At 43.3% G+C, this 17,248-nt stretch overlaps 1 protein-coding gene across 1 annotated transcript in view; it reads right to left on the bottom strand.

The window, feature by feature from the left end:
* LOC122792184 (microtubule-actin cross-linking factor 1-like) overlaps positions 1–17,248 on the bottom strand; it is a gene marked incomplete in the record, with an annotated part of 3,579,694 nt that overhangs the window by 380,775 nt on the left and 3,181,671 nt on the right. Inside the window, 2 exon segments of the mRNA XM_044059907.1 lie at positions 296–455; positions 11,309–11,478. Of these exon segments, the coding sequence (XP_043915842.1) occupies positions 296–455; positions 11,309–11,478 (330 nt within the window).

The raw sequence follows: 17,248 nt of genomic DNA, 5'->3' as shown, positions 1-17,248 counted from the left end.
CAACAAATCTGTCCAACAGCAGCAGCTATCAGAGAAGTCTGCAATCAAAGTATTACTGGATGCCCTCAGTGGTGTATAGGATGCATGCTGCTACATAAAAAATCCTGCAGATCTTATGCAGTAAGCCATATTAAGGCATGACACACAAACAATTTATAGAGCAATATGCAAAATCACCAACACTGCATTTGTACTCTCAACTCCAGCTGTTTCTCAACCTTAAATAAATTATGTTACCTCTCTACAGATAAAAACTACTTTCCCTCATGGAGGATCATTTATCTATGACTCATACCTTGTGTGCATCCATAAGATTCATCACCAGGTCCAGATCTCCATGTACAGGCTGATCTTCAGCAAGCTGTGGTTCTACCTTGTACAGCCAATCCACCAGGGCTTGAAGGGCATCTGTAAACTGTCCAGAAAAAAGAAGTGCTTCTTCTAACTTGTTCTGCCTGAGAAAACAAAGAGAAGGACACAACCTGTTACCAGAAAGAAAATGCACAGTTATACTCATGACCCACATTTTCAAACAGTCTGCAACAGCACTTTCACTTCTCCACAACAGATGTTCTTGTCTATTCCAAGAAAACAAAGAATTCTGCATTATTTGTAACCCATTAAATCCATGGATAACCTACTGCAGGTATTACCCATGCTATAAATGCAACATTTTCTTCTGCCTCATTTAAATTGCACTGCATGCCTTGAATTCTGTTGCTTCTCATAGGATCAAAGGAGGTTACTAGGCTAACTGCCCTGGGGTCCTTACAAGCCTAGCCAAGAGTTTATCCTGAAAAAAGAAACTTCAGTCAGCACCTGTTGCCCCTGTCAGTGAGGGACACAAGTGTAACCCCTGGGACAAATTTTTGGTTTCCCATCCACTCATCAAGCTTGCACTTGAAGAGGGTCAGCAAGGTACTCTGTTTGACATGCACAGGAAGTTTATTCCAGAGATGGGGCAGTCTCTGGGAGACAAAGCTGTCTCTCTCCAGCAGGTTTTGTTGATGTCGCATATTACATTTATGCCTTTCGAGCAGGTAATAAGTGAGGAGTTAGACTTATGGATATGGAGCATCTCCAGTAGGGCAGTGTCTGACATCACCTTGTAGGCGAAACACAGATCACTTCTAAGCAATCTGTACGATACAGAGTTGAATGATATTGATTTGAGTCTGTCCACATAGGACAGGTGTTGGAGGCCATGAATTCTTTTTGTGAGGTATTTCTGTGGACTTTCCAGTTAGTGCAGGTGTTTGGAGAGGTACATAACCAAATGGGGCATTACACTCAACCACTGTTGTAATAAGGAAGGAGTACAGAGAGGTAATAAAAAGAAGTTATGTACCTACCATAATGTTCCATGTTTGTTGTCCTTCATCTCGCCTTCCTTCTTGCTGGTTGGGTTCGGAGCTGATCTTCAGCTCCAACTCGGCCGATATACAATAGCTCGAGAGCTTTTACTGGTTCGAGGCTACCCCTTATCCCAACATGCCTAGCGGCAGCTACCCAGATCTCATTTGTAACAGCCCAAACTAGACATATGTAGTAAGAAAAAATTTTTTTTTACTAAGCTCTTACACCAAGGTAGGAAGGAAGGAAGAAATGACAATGTAAGGTTAACCAACCTGGTATGTCAGCAGGAAACGCAGACAGTGTAACCAATAAAGAACTCCTCTAGAACCTCCAGGAAGGGGGAAGGGGGGGGTGGGGGATGCAAGAAGGAAGGCGAGATGAAGGACAACAAACATGGAATGTTATGGTAGGTAAATAACTTCTTTATGTTATGTTGTCCCATCTCAACTACGTTCTTGTTGGTTGGGACCGCGCGCGGCCCTAGCACCTGGTCCTCGGGTGGCTCACTAGAACAAACTCTTCAGGACCGTGGAACCAAAGGATTACCTATTCTGGGAGACCACATCCACTTTGTAATGAGAGATAAAGGTATGAGGATTTGCGCATGTCGCTGCTGCAGAGATAGAATCTAAGGGCAATTTAGTTTGGAAGGTAACAGAGGTGGCTAAGGCCCTGGTTGAAAATCCTCTGAGTCTTCCCGAAAAGTACAGTTTTGTACCTACCATAAATGTAGATGTTCGAGTGTTCACACTGCTGCAGTCATCACACTTGAGTTATCCTGCCGTCAGGCGGTCCCGCAGTCGGCCTGAGTTCCAAAGTCTTGGTCCGGCGTCAGTTGTGGTCGCTTCCTCACTGACGTCAGTGCAACAGGGGTATAAAAGAGGCAGCCAACACCATTTTCTTCAGTTTTTCTTGCCCCAGATGTCAGGTGCCCCCAAATAGGAAGGCAATACATAGTCCTAAGTAAAATACATAAGTAGGAAACAATAGCTACAGCTGTTAGCAAATACACCATATAGAAATGCATCATATAAATTGTATAAAAAAGGAAGGTATAGATAAAACCCAGGTAAGAAGAAGGGATGGTGGGAGGGTAACCTGGACTGCAGCAGTGTGAACACTTGAACATCTACCATTTATGGTAGGTACAAAAAGTACAGTTTTGTACCTACCATAAATGTAGATGTTCGAGTGTTCACCCTGCTGCAGTCATCACACTTGGGTTATCATGTCGTCAGGCGGTCCCCGCAGTCAGCCTGAGTTCCAAAGTCTTGGTCCGGCATCGGTTGCTGTTGCTTCTTCCCTGACGTCAGTGTGCCAGGGGTATATAAAAGGCATCCAACGCCATTTTCTTCAGTTTTTCTTGCCCCAGATGTCAGGTGCCCCCCAATAGGAGGTCACTACATAGTACCAATAATACAAGTGAAGCACAAACAAAACATACCTCCAGCTATAAGCAAATACACCACAAAGGTATAGAAAAGTTTCAGTTAGATCAGAGGGGATGGAGGGAGGGTAACATGGACTGCAGCAGGGTGAACATTCGAACATCTACATTTATGGTAGGTACAAAACTGTACTATGTTCATCGTGTTACCCTGCTGCAGTCATCACACTTGGGTTGAATCCCAAAGCTAAAGATGGGAGGTGGAATCAAATAGGGTTAGAAGAGGCTAGTAGGCCCTGCAGAATTGCAGTGGCGAAGCCAGCTCTAGTCTTAGAGTACAGTGGTAAGTGATAGTGTTTGGTGAAGGTGTGTACTGAAATCCAAGTTGCAGCTTCCAGAATATCCTTGGTTGGTACCCCCCTGAGGAAGGCTGTAGATGTAGCTGCTGCCCTGGTGGAGTGTGACCTTATGCTAGCAGGACTGGTTTTCCATGATGGGTGTAGCAAAATCATATGCAATGTCCTATCCATTTTGAAATGGTCTGTTTTGAGATAGCCTTTCCTTGTGATGCTGTAGCATAGGATACAAAGAGCTGCTCAGATTTTCTGAAAGTCTTAGTTTTATCCAAGTAGTAACGTAGCTGCCTGTGAATGTCCAAGGAGTGCAGGAGTCTTTCTCCTTTGTTCTGTGGATTTGGGAAAAAGGTGGGCAAATGGATGGTTTGATTTAGAGCCACACTGGATACCACCTTTGGCATAAAGGAGGGGTTAGTTTGTAGAGAGACTCTGTCTTGATGAAAAATGAGGAAAGGCTCCACTGCCATTAGTGCCTGTAGCTCTGAGACTCTTCTGGCTGAAGTAATTGCTAGCAGCAGGGCAGTTTTCCATGACATAAACTTTAAATCAGCTGAGAAAGCTAGCTCAAAAGGTGGTAGTGTAAGCTTCTCCAGAACAAAGTTGAGGTCCCAAGTTGGCGTTGGTGCTCTCCTGGGAGGCCTTATGTTTTTGGCCCCTCTGAGGTACTGCTTTAGAAGTGGATGTGAAAATAAGGGAGGTTCCATGTTGTAGTGAGCAGAAATAGCTGAGGCGTGGATTTTAATAGATGAAAAGGAAAGTCCTTTGTGTAACATCTCAGTTAAATATTATAGAATCTGAGGTATGTCCGGCTCAAGGGGATTTTGGCCTTTAGCCTGGTTCCAGGCGCAAAATCTTTTCCATTTGTCTGAGTAGGCTTTTCTGGTGCTGGGCCTCCTGGCCTCCAGAATGACATCCATAACAGCTTGTGAAAGAGGAGCTGGCTGGCTGTTTAGGTGATTTGCCATGCAGCCAGATTTAAGGTCTTGAGCTGGCTGTGTAGAATCTGACTGTCTTGCTGTGTGTGATCAGATGAGGAATTTGTGGTAAAATCCATGGTGGGCCATGTTCCTTAGTAGTGGGCACCAGTGCTGGCGTGGCCAGTCTGGGGCAATGAGTATCATTTGTGGTCTCTCCATTCTGACTTTCAGCAGCATCTTTGTTAGAAGGGGCAGTGGAGGGAAGGCATAAACTGTCAACATCTTCCAACTGAAAGAGAGTGCGTCCACTTTGAGTTTCCACTCGTGGGGATCCATGATGTTCCTGCTTAGGTCGTCTGCCAATGTGTTCTTTCTTCCTGGCAGGAATTGTGCTTATAATTGAACTTGGTAAGTCAGTGCTGTGTTCCACAAGGTCATTGCCTGCCTGCATAGAGGGTAGGAGTGTGTACCCCCTTGCGTGTTTATGTACCACATTACTGTGGTATTGTCTGTCCTTATTATAAGCTGTCCTGGACGTAAGAGGTCCTTGAAGGCTGTCAGAGCATTCTGTACAGCTAGCATTTCTTTTTGATTGATGTGCAGATTTCTTTGATCTGTAGTCCATTTGCCTTGAACGCACTATCCTGCCATGTGTGCCCCACAGGCACAGTCCGATGCATCTGTAGTCACAGTTTGCCTGGCTGGGGGTAAGGTGAAAGGCTGACCCTTGTTGAGGTGACATGCCTGTGACCACCATAGAAACTCCTGTTGAAGGCAGGGAATGAGAGGTATCATTGTTTCCAAGCTGTGGCTGTGTTGAGTCCATACGCTTTTCAGGTACCATTGTAATTTCCTCATATGCAGTTTTGCAAATGGTTTTAGTAGAATGCAAGATGCCATGAATCCCAAGGCCTGCAGAATTTTTCTTGCAGGGAGTTGGGTCTTTGTTGCCATTATTTTGAAGTAGTGAGTTAGTTGTAGTTGCTTGTCTGGCGTGAGATAAGCCATCTGGGCCGTTGTATTCAAGCTGGCACCCAGGAATGTCATGTTCTGTGAGGGCACTAGTTTTGATTTCTTTTTGTTTACTGTGTACCCTAGGCAACTTAGAAGGTGTTTGACAAACGCCACATGTTGTAGGAGAATGTCCTTGCTTTCTGCTTGGATGAGGCAGTCGTCCAGGTATGGGTATATTTGAATTCCTCTTTGTCTGCAGTATGCAATTACTGGTGCCAGGCATTTTGTGAAGACCCTGGGCGCAGTAGATAAACCAAAGGGCAGTGCAGAGAATTGGTAATGGGTTGAACCTGCAATGAAACGGAGATATCTTCTGCAATTTTGTCAGTTAGGGACATACAAGTATGCCTCCTTGAGGTCCAGCGTTACTAGCCAAGCCTTCTTGCCCAACATGGGAAGAAGCTGCTGTAGTGTTAGCATCTTGAATTTGGGTACTTGCAAGTAGGTGTTTAGAATTGAAAGGTCCAGAATGGGTCTCCATGCATTGTCCTTTCTGGGGACTAGAAGCAGCCTTGAGTAAAAACCTTGGCCTTGCTCCCGTGTAGGTACCAGTTGAATGGCTCTCATGTCCATGAGAGCTGCAATTTGTTTTTGTGCTGTAATTTGTTTTTGTGCCTCTGTCCATTCATTTTGTGGCAGGTTTGGCATTCCTTTTATCCTTGGCAAGGCGTGGAAATGGAATCTGTATCCTTGTGAGATAATGTCTAGGGCCCATTTGTCCTTTGTGATGATGTGCCAGTTGTCTGCAAAAAGTGCTAATTTTCCTCCCAAGGGAGCTGCCAAGAGGGCTTTGCTTGGCAGTTTGAGGGTCAAGTCATTGTGTTCGTCTTCTAGAAGTTTGGGGCCTGTCTTCTCCTCCCTTCTGTGTTGCAGTGCCCCATTAGCGAGGTTTGTAAGGGATTTGTGCTTGACCTTTGCCCCTTGGGCGTCTGTATTTACCCCTCTGTAGTCTGTCAGAAGCTGGAAAGGACCAATGTTTTGTTGGCCAACTTCTGCTGAAGCGAGGGGGGTTGTACCTGTAAGAAGTCTTTGACTGTCTGCATAGACTTTGCCTTATCCTCCATTTTCTTTAAAACCTCTTCTGTTTTAACCCCAAATAAGACATCCTGCTGTAAAGGTGCATCTAGTAATTTTGCTTTAACATGATCTGGCAGAGTTTGTTCCTTTAACCAAGCATGCCTACGTATGACAGACCCAGTAGCGGCTGCTCTACAGGAAGTTTCCAAGGAATCAAATCCACATTGTAAAGTATGTTTGTCCACCTGTTCAGCTGCATGCAACAGATCCTGCATTTCTCTGAATTCAGACTGTTGAGAGTGTGTGCTCATCTTTTGTTTTAATTGAGACATTAGGAATTGCTGATATTTCAGCATGTGAAATTGACAATTTAGTGCTCTCATAGCTAGAGTAGCTGAGGTGTAAACCTTCTTCCCCCACCTATATAGTGCTCTGGAGTCCCCTTCAGAGAGCACAGGATTTTTAGCCATAGAAGCCTTAGCCCCTTTGGAACCCTGGGAGATTGTCTCTGGGTCAGCAACAGGGCTTCTGTAAAGGAATTTGTGTGAGTCAGGCACTCTGTAATATCTGTCTGGTTTGGCTGGAGCTGGAGGCAGAGATTCTGGATTTAAACTAGATTCTAAGTAAACATCATCCACAATGTCTAAAACTGGAGGGATAGCAAGTGGTCTGTGCTGGGGAAGTAAAAGAAACTCTTGGAGCCTTTTCTTTGAGTCGGAGTAGTCCTGACCTTCCCAGTGGAAATGTTCCCTCATGGTATGTAAGGTTTCCCCAAAGGAATATTCTTCAGGGGGAGATGCTGAGAGAATGGAGTCTTCAGCATCAGAATCTTCATAAGGGGGAAAGAAGTAATCCTGTTCCTCAGAGGAATCTAAGGAAATAGAAACTTGATCAGAGGAGGCATAATCCCTCCTCTTGTCTTGGCCTTTTGTCTGGGGGGGGTTGGGAACCCCTGATCAGAGTAATCAAATCTTCAGCCATCTTAAGCATTTGTTTCTTAGGCATGGGGTCTTGAAGTGGAGACTGATGTACAGTCTTTTTAGGTTTTAAAGGAGTCTTAAGCTTTGCATAAGACTTAATGGTGAGAATAGTCGGTCTAAAGACACCTTCTGTAACCGAAGGTGTTTCCACAGCAGCGGCTTCTCCTTCTGCAATGTTGTCGGTAAGGCCTAAAGAAAATGGCTGCGTCGGCCTAGAACTCTCTACTTGAGAATCTGAAGCAGTCTGGGGCTCCAATTCTGCGGTCGTCAGGGGCTGCGTAGGCACCTCACTGAAAACCGGCGACCGGCCCAGCCAAGGCCTCGGAGTCTGGCTTGGATCTAGGCTGCCTGTCTTTATCTTTGTGTTTTTTATGTACGCCGGTAGTCGGTTGCTCCAACGGCATAGCATAATTAAATTTTCTATCGAAGTAGTGTCGTGCGAAATCAAAGCGCCGCTTTATAGTTCGCTTATTGAACCTAGCACAAAACCGACAACCAGTAGCTTTGTGGTCTGGGCCTAGGCAAGGTATACAATAAGAGTGAAAGTCCTTATGAGGTATTTGCTTCCCACAAGAAATGCAATTGTTAACTTTTTCTGACATTGGACTGAGGCAAGAAAAGGTTCCCCAATGGGGTACTTAGCTTTTGAAGACTTCGGACTGAAATTTGATTCGAAAATCTCAGGTGTCGGCCGACCGGCACTTGCAAACTGCTTCTGCTTCGGGCACCGCGCGGCAAGAAAGACTGAAGAAAATGGCATTGGATGCCTCTCATATACCCCTGGCGCACTGACATCAGGGAAGAAGTGACAGCAACCGACGCCGGACCAAGACTTTGGAACTAAGGCCGACTGCGGGACCGCCTGACGACAAAATAACCCAAGTGTGATGACTGCAGCAGGGTAACATGATGAACATCTGTACTATGTTCATCGTGTTACACTGCTGCAGCCATCACACTTGGGTTGAATCCCAAAGCTAAGGCTGGGTGGTTGGTACTAAAGAGGGTTTGGAGAAGCTAGTAGGCCTTGCAGAACTGCAGTGGCAAAGCCCACTCTGGTTTTTGAGTAGAGAGGTAAGTGGTAGTGCTTGGTGAAGGTGTGTACTGAACTCCAAGAAGCAGCCTCCAAAATATCCTTGGTTGGTACCCCTCTGAGGAAGGCTGTTGATTTTGCTGTAGCCCTGGTGGAATGGGGCCTAGGGTTACCAGGTACAGGTTTTCCATGGTGTGTGTAGCAGAAATGGATACAGTGTCCTATCCATTTTGAAATGGTCTGTTTTGAGATGGCCTTTCCTTGTGATCCTGCAGCATAGGATACAAAGAGTTGGTCAGATTTTCTGTAAACCTTAGTTTTATCCAAGTAGAAACGTAATTGCCTGTGAATGTCCAAAGAGTGTAGGAGCCTTTCCCCTTTATTCTGGGGGTTTGGATAGCAGGTGGGTAAATGAATGGTTTGGTTGAGAGCCACACTGGATACCACCTTTGGCATAAAGGAAGGGTTAGTTCATAAAGAAACTCCGTCTTGATGAAAAGTGATGATAGGCTCCACTGCCATTAGGGCCTGCAGCTCTGAGACTCTTCATGCTGAAGTTATTGCTTGCAGCAGGGCAGTTTTCCAGGATAAAAACTGTAACTCACCTGAAAAAGCTGGTTCGAAGGGTGGTAATGTCAGTTTTTCCAAAACAAAATTGAGGTCCCAAGTTGGTGTTGGTGCTCTCCGGGGCGGTCTTATGTTCTTAGCCCCCCTGAGATACTGTCTTAGTAATGGATGTGAAAATATAGGAGGATCTGTGTGGTAATGAGCTGAAATAGCTGAGGCGTGGATCTTAACAGATGAAAAAGAAAGGCCTTTGTGCAACATCTCAGTTAAATATTGGAGAATCTGAGGAATATTTGGGACTAGAGGATTTTGGCCTTTAGCCTGGTTCCAGGCGCAAAATCTTTTCCATTTGTCTGAGTAGGTTTTCCTGGTGCTGGGTCTCCTGGCTTTAGGAATGACATCCATAACAGCTTTAGAGAGAGGTGTTGACTGATTGTTTAGGTAATCCACCATGCAGCCAGATTTAAAGTCTTGAACTGGCTGTGTAGAATCTGATTGTTTTGCTGAGTCAGCAGGTAAGGAATTTGAGGTAAAATCCATAGAGGTCCTTGAGCCATGTTCCTTAGTATTGGATACCAGTGCTGGCGTGGCCAGTCTGGGGCAATGAGTATCATTTGTGGCCTCTCTAATCTGGCTTTCAGTAGCACATTTGTCAGAAGGGGCAGTGGCGGAAAGGCATACACTGTCAATGTTTTCCAGCTGAATGAGAGGGCATCCACTTTCCAAGCTTGTAAGTGGTATGGCCTTGTGCAAAATTTCCATAGTTGGTAGTTTTGGGGGGAGGCAAAAAGATCTATGTCTGGGCTTCCCCATTTTTGAGTTATCATTGTGAATACTTGTGGATCCAGTTTCCACTCGTGGGGATCCATGATATTTCTTCTTAGGTCGTCTGCCAATGTATTTTCCTTTCCTGGCAGGAATTGTGCTTGTAGTTGAACTTGGTAGGTCAGTGCTGTGTTCCACAAGGTCATTGCTTGCCTGCAAAGGGGGTAGGAATGTGTGCCCCCTTGTTTGTTTATGTACCACATCACTGTGGTGTTGTCCGTCTTTATTAATAGTTGTCCTGGATGTAGTAGGTCCTTGAAAGCTGTTAGGGCATTTTGTACAGCTAGCATCTCTTTTTGACTGATGTGGAGATGCATCTGATCTGCAGACCATTTGCCTTGAATACACTGTCCTGCCATGTGTGCTCCCCAGGCGTAATCCGATGCATCTGTTGTAATTGATTGCCTGGCTGTGGGTAAGGTGAAAGGCTGACCCTTGTTGAGGTGACATGCCTGAGCCCACCATAGAAATACCTGTTGAAGGCAGGGAATGAGTGGTATTATTGAGTCCAAGCTGTGGCTGTGTTGAGTCCATACGCTTTTCAGGTACCATTGTAATTTCCTCAAATGCAGTTTGGCATATGGTATTAGTAGTATGCAAGATGCCATGAATCCCAAGGCCTGCAGTATTTTTCTTGCAGGGAGTTGGGTCTTTGTTGCCATAATTTTGAAGTATCGAGTCAGTTGTCCTTGCTTATCTGGCGTGAGATAAGCCATCTGGGCCATTGTATTTAAGCTGGCACCCAGGAATATTATGTCTTGTGAGGGCGCTAGTTTTGACTTCTTTTTGTTTACTGTGTACCCTAGGCAACTTAGCAGGTTTTTTACAAACACCAGATGTTTTAAAAGAGTGTCCTTGCTTTCTGCTTGAATAAGGCAGTCATCCAGGTATGGATATATTTGAATTCCTCTTTGTCTGCAGTATGCAATTACTGGTGCCAGGCATTTTGTGAAAACCCTGGGCGCAGTAGATAACCAAAGGGCAGTGCAGAGAATTGGTAATGAGTTGAACCTGCTATAAATCTGAGGTATCTTCTGCAATTTTGTCTGCTAGGGACATGCAGGTATGCCTCCTTGAGGTCCAACGTTACTAGCCAAGCCTTCTTGCCCAGCATGGGAAGAAGTTGCTGTAGTGTGAGCATCTTGAATTTGGGTACTTCTAGGTATGTGTTTAGGATTGAGAGGTCCAGAATGGATCTCCAGGCTTTGTCCTTTCGAGGAACCAGAAAGAGTCCTGAGTAAAATCCTTGTCCTTGCTCCTGAGTAGGAACCTGTTGAATGGCTCTCATGTCCATGAGTGCTGTAATTTGTCTTTGAGCCTCTGCCCATTGATTTGGTGGCAGGTTTGGCATTCCTTTTATCCTTGGTAAAGTGTGGAAGTGGAACCTGTATCCTTGAGATACAATATTTAGGACTCATTTGTCTTTGGTGATGATGTGCCATTTGTCTGCAAATAGTGCAAGTTTTCCTTCCAAGGGAGCTGCCAAGAGGGATTTGTTTGGCAGTCTGAGGAGTAAGTCATTGTGATTGACACTCAGTAGTCCCACTGAAAAACCCAAACTACATGCCAAGTGACCTCACTAAGGCCACCTCAGACTCAGAAATCTGTATATGGTCGAAGTTAGATATTACAACAAAGAGCGACTATATGGAGATGACATTGCATGAGTAAAGCTGACTACGCATTTTCTATTAACAGCAACAGCAGCTGGTTTACACAGCTTAGAGAAATAGAATTTCTTTCACTGCAATTGATAATTTTAGTTCCTACAATCATCTGTTGCTGTAGACTTCTACCCAACTACTAATCTGCTATATTTTACCCAGTGAGAGAAATATGCATGTTCTGCCCTTTACCTCTCAATGGACTTGCCACATACAGTATCCCACTTGTCCCTCACTTCTCCCAATACATTTTCAAGTTTTGGGACGTCATCTGAAAGGGCTGCCTTCTCCTTCATAGATCTTCCAGTCCTAATAGTGGTGTCATAAACTGGCTGCTTTACACCCAGGGTCTTCTGGAATTCCTGAAAAAAAGAAAAAGAAAAAAAAAACATTGAACTTTAAGTAGCAAAAGGTTTGTAGTACTAAAGTATCAAATGACTTAAAATCACAGATACATTTCCAGTCCCCAGCAATTAATCTTTCCAAAATCCTGGATATGTGCAATATACTATGCTTCAGGTTTTGTACACCAGTGGTCTCAAATTCACGACCCTTATCAAAAAACAGCCCTCATACCAGCATAATTATCGAGGAACAAAGTGACTTTTCTAACTACACTGCCTGCATTTCTTTTTGCCTTGGAAATTGTGATCCTTGTCTGAGTTTTCTAGTTCTCGTACAGTACCAGTGCTCATTTCAGATTGTGCCCTTGGTGTAGACAAATACTAAAGGCATTAAGTGCACCCTCTTAGCTTTGCAGATATCCTATCAGGTGACTCATGCAGCACGCAAGAACACTGCCTTCAAATACTTTTTCTTCCACTAATTTTCCTTGTCAAACCTCTGCAAATGCTGATAAACTATGCAGCTTATGCATTTCACTTTAACTTTTTATTTTTTTTTTTCTTTTCTTTCATACAATAACTTGCACGTTTGCCTCACAAGCAGTTTAGATACTTTTAAACTTCATGTACTATGGCTATGACATGCTTAACATTGTCAGTTATCTGCCTGCACTGTTCAGGATGAATTTATCATTAAGCAATATAAGCTATACTTTGAAGTTAGGCAATCAGAACAGCACATATGTTTAGAAGGCTGTCATTGCAGTCAAAACCCATCAGCTGCTGTATGGCACTAGAGAAAACAGTTTACTGCACAAATCTGATGGTTAGACCTGCATTACGGCCTCCCGTTAGAATCTCTCACCCAAAGAGGAACAAATGGGTCAGCTGTGTCACGAGGCTGACAGGCAGCAAATATAAAACCGAAAAAAAGGTAAATTGAGTAGAACAAAAAAAATGCAAAAGCATCTTTGAGAGTTACTTTGGTGGAATGTGACATGCAAAGTAATATAAATGACCAAAATCAAAAGATTTTTGTGTTTGGCACAGATTAAATCAATACAGTTAACCAACCATTGGGAACTGGTTTACTCCATCCTGCCTTTCATTACTGTGTTACTTCTGCAATAAACTGAGTTATCTGTGAACATCCATGGTAAGCAACATCCTTGCCCTTTTTTCTCTTAAATAAGTAAAAAGACAGAAAAGAGAACAGACTAGTTTAAGAGGACTATCAAGATATTACTTCCGGCATAAAAGGAGGACTGGTTTTCAATTAACCTTTCCTTAAGGAATGCTCTAAAGAACACCTTATACATCAAGGTTTTCACTTCTGGAAACGTTTCAGCTAAGGTAACTACTACCTTCAGGTCTTCCAGTAGAGTTATTTGGCATTTGTTGTGCAAACTGGTTAAAAGGAAACTGCTGTCAACTTTAAAGCATAAACTTGACACCCCAAATTGGATGCACGGAACTACCTTCATAAACTGATTTACTGCGACATAGGCTATTGTGGGAAACAGGCCTATGCTTAAACAATATGCAATTTAACACTACTTCAATAAAAAAATGGAGGCACACTGAGAATACAGAAATGATAAAATAAAAATACACACCTATTTTGCCCCCTCTATAAATTCAACAAAGAAAAATTCTCAGTGTAAATTTAAAACTATTTTCAATCCCTTTGCACTTACTGCCACTTCTAATGTCTTGGCCTACCCCAACAGGTTTTTCCCTCCAGCAAAATTCCAGCTCATATTCACTAACTTATGCATCTACCTCAGCCTTCACTACAACTTTTTTTTCTCTATATCACTTAAATATGCACAATAGTCACCTTTCCTCACTTACTATCTGCTTTCTACGCTTATCACCTACACCTCCTCTTATTTCTCCCACCCATAAATGTAAAATTGTAATGTCAAATTGTGGAGTACTAATTTGATATCACACATGGAATTCCATGCCTTAGAACACAACACAATCATAACCTTCTCACACATATTTACACTAATGTCCCTACCTTACAAAACACAAAAAAGAAGTTATGGTCTTACCATAATGTTCCATCTGTGTTGTCGATCTTCATTCATTCATTACTGATGGGTGTCGGTTCTGTCCTCAGAAGCTCGGGCCAGCCAAACATCTCTCGAGCTAAGCTTTACCCATACTGCCCCTCTCAATATTACCTCAGATTGAGTTTGCCCGTAAGGAAGAAAGAAGAAAGAAAGAGAGCGGAGACTTTGTCTGAGCAACTTCCTTATCAAAGGCTAGGACTATATCCGAACCTCCAGGAGTCTTTCAAAGAGGGATGGTGGGTGGGTTATAATGAATGAATGAAGCTCAACAACACAGATGGAACATTATGGTAAGAACATAACTTCTTTATCTGATGTTGTTAATCTTCATTCATTCCTTACTGATGTGACAGAGTCCCTAGCTACTTTGTTTCCTGGGAGGCCTTATGGAAGAATATTCCTGAGTACCACTGAACCAAAGGAAGCTCTCCCCCCTGGAGACCATATTCAATTTGTAATGTGTGATAAAGGTATGAGGAGTGGCACATGTTGCTGCTGCACAAATGTCATCCATGGAAGCCCTTGCATGGAAGGCAACAGACGTTTCAACTGATCTTGTGGAATGCGCTTTGACCATAGATTGTAGAGAAGCCTTGTTCCACTGATAAATAAAGCAAATGTAATTCCTCATGAAACAAAAAATAGGCACTAGAAACGAAATTCAATTAGCAATCAATTAATTCTTAAAGGAACAAATAACCATTATACTTAAAAATTCCATCTTATGTACATTTAAACATACAGCTCTAGCTAAATTAAGTAAAATAAAATAACTTTTCTAATATAAATAACCTAACAAATCGACTAATGTTATTAACAATGAATATAAAATATTCACCTGTTCATTACACAATAACTAAATACATTAATATGAGAGATGGCAAAAACATTTAACCCCAAATCTCATTAAATAAATATGTATGCATAAAAATGTACATAAGATGGAATTTTTAAGTATAATGGTTATTTGTTCCTTTAAGAATTAATTGATTGCTAATTGAATTTCATTTGATTAGAACTATATAAACTTGTAAATGATGTAGGGAAACTGTTTTGTCTGATGAAGGCTTGGAATTGACCGAGCCGAAAGCGCTTACAATAAACAGTAGTAACATTTATTCTACATCGCTGCCTGCTCTTATCGTTTCTAGTGCCTATTTTTTGTTTCAACAGTTTTTAGTTTTTGTGAGAAATGTAATTCCTCAACCATTTAGATAACGTAACTTTGGAGATGGATCTTCCCAATTTTGGTCCTGAGAATGATGCAAATAATTGGTCAGATTTTCATAATGATTTAGATATGTCAAGATAAAAATGCAGTTGTTTATGCACGTCAAGCAAATGTAATGAATATTCTTTGTTAGAAACATTTGGAAAGACGACTGGTAGATCAATTGTTTGATTAGCAGTCAAGTCAGAAATAACTTTGGGTAAAAAGGTGGGATTAGTCTGGAGTGATACTCTGTCCTTCTAGAACATTACACAAGAACGTTTTATGCACAAGGCTTGCAATTCAGAAATTCGTCTTGCTGAGGTAATGGCCACCAAGAATAAAGTTTTCCAGGATAAGAATTTCAAATCACAATTAGCAGCAGACTCAAAAGGAGGGTGAGTCAAGGCTTGTAGAACTAATGTCAAACTCCAGGCTCGATCGGCTGTTTGAAGGGGGGCCTGATGTGTGTAACACCTTTCAAAAAGGTTTTACAGAGACGGTGTGAAACCAAGGAAGAGTCTTTGAAACCATTGTGTAAGTTCGAGATTGCTGCCAAGTGTACTCAAACAGATGAAGCTGCTGCTCCTGAATGAAGAAGATTAGATAAATAATCTAGTACCATAGAAAGCGGTGCCGAAAAAGGGTTTACTCCCTTTTCCCATGACCAGATTATGAATCTTTTCCACTTGCTGAGATTAAGTTTCCTGGTGGATGGTTTATGGGAAGCCAGAAGAATGTGGCAGGCAGGAAATGACAGACTGCTTTGCCTGGCAATAACCGGAAGTAGAGAAACCAAGCTGTCAGCTTGAGGCTCGATATATTCGGATGTATCAACCCCTGTGGGCGCGACAGCAATTCTGGAGTTGGATCCAGAATCCATGGTTGATGTACTAGATGAGGCAAAAGAAAGGGAAACCAAATTTGTTGGGGCCAGTAAGGTGCAATGAGGATTACTCTGCTTTTCAACTGAAGAGCCTTCTTCAAGAATTATGCGATCAGAGGAAGGGGAGGGTAAGCATAAAGAAGTCCTGTGGGCCAATTGAGCATCCCTCGGGAACTCCCCCTGTGGAGCAATTAGAGCAAAGTAACTACTGCATTTGTGATTTGCGGGGGATGCGAACAGATCGCAGCAGGGCTGGCTCCAGCAACTGAAGATCCTCTTCGCTATGACAGGATTTAGGGACCACTCGTGAGGCAGGAGAATGCATCTGCTCAATTTGTCTGCAATTACATTGGAATCCCTGGGAATGTGCTTTGCTATTAGAAAGCGGTTGGAAGTTATCGCCTACTGCCAAATTCTCATGGCCTCTCGACACAAAGGATAGGACTTGGTTCCCCCTTGGTTGTTGACATACCAGACTACTGACAGGTTGTCGGACTGGATGGTAATTGTTCCTGAAGGGAAAACAAGTTGAAATGCTTGCAATGCTAGAAGCACTGCCCTCAGTTCTAAACCACTGACATGCAGGTTGGCCTCCATAGGTGACCAAGTGCCTTGGATGGTCTTTCCCTGGAAATGCCCCCCCCACCTGATTAGGGCGGTGTCCGGAGTCACTATGGCTCTGGGTTGAGAGGGGAAGAAAGGGTGACTCCATAGGTGCTCTTCTGCCTCCATCCACCAAATTAAATCTTGTTTGCATCGATTTGTTATCCTGATCTGAAAGGACATAAGAAGAGTCAAGGAGGACCACTGTGTTAGCAAAAGCCACTGTAGAGGTTTTATGTGCAGTCTTGCCAGTGGAACTATTGGTAATGATGCTGCCACTGACCCTAGTAGTTGGCGGACTGCTCGTGCCAAAGCTTTGCCCTGACAGAGTATCGCCTGGAGTTGTCTTCGTAGCCTATAAAAAGTCAGAGGGAGACTAGGCAAGACTGAGTACTGAAAATTGCCCCTATGAACTCATCTTTGAGACGGAATTAAATAGAAGTTATGTTCTTACCATAACGTTCCATGTTAGTTGTCTTCTTCTCGCCTTCTTCTTGCTGGATGGGTTCGGAGCCGACCTCGGCTCCGACTCGGCCACTCTAAAAGCTCGAGAGTTGGTTCCACCGGCTCGAGGCTCCCCTTATATCCCACAATGCTAGGCGAGAGTTACCTCAGATCTCGTTTGTAAGCTAACCCCAGCTTATAATAGTAACAGTATAACTGTAAAACAGAATCCACCTCTAACAACAGGAAGAAAGAAGGGTGACCTACATCCTGAACCAGGAAATATGCATAATAGCATATGTCTAAGAAAGAGGTGGTAGAAAGAGAGGTCACAATCACAACTCCTCTAGGTCTGTCCAGGCCAGGGGGAAGGAGGGTGGGACGCAAGAAGGCGGCGAGAAGAAGACAACTAACATGGAACGTTATGGTAAGAACATAACTTCTATATGTTAAGTTGTCTATCTCGCCTTCATTCTTGCTGGATGGGACCGCGTCCCTAGCACCTTGTCCCGGGTGGCCTAACGGAACAGACTCCTGAGAACAGTGGAACCAAAATTAGCTCTA

The sequence above is a fragment of the Protopterus annectens genome, chromosome 1.part2 (genome assembly GCF_019279795.1).
Source record: "Protopterus annectens isolate FY-2018-M chromosome 1.part2, PAN1.0, whole genome shotgun sequence".
Classification (NCBI taxonomy): Eukaryota; Metazoa; Chordata; order Ceratodontiformes; family Protopteridae; genus Protopterus; species Protopterus annectens.
The sequence above is the reverse complement of the archived record's forward strand: the minus strand, read 5'-3'. Positions and strand labels throughout refer to the sequence as shown.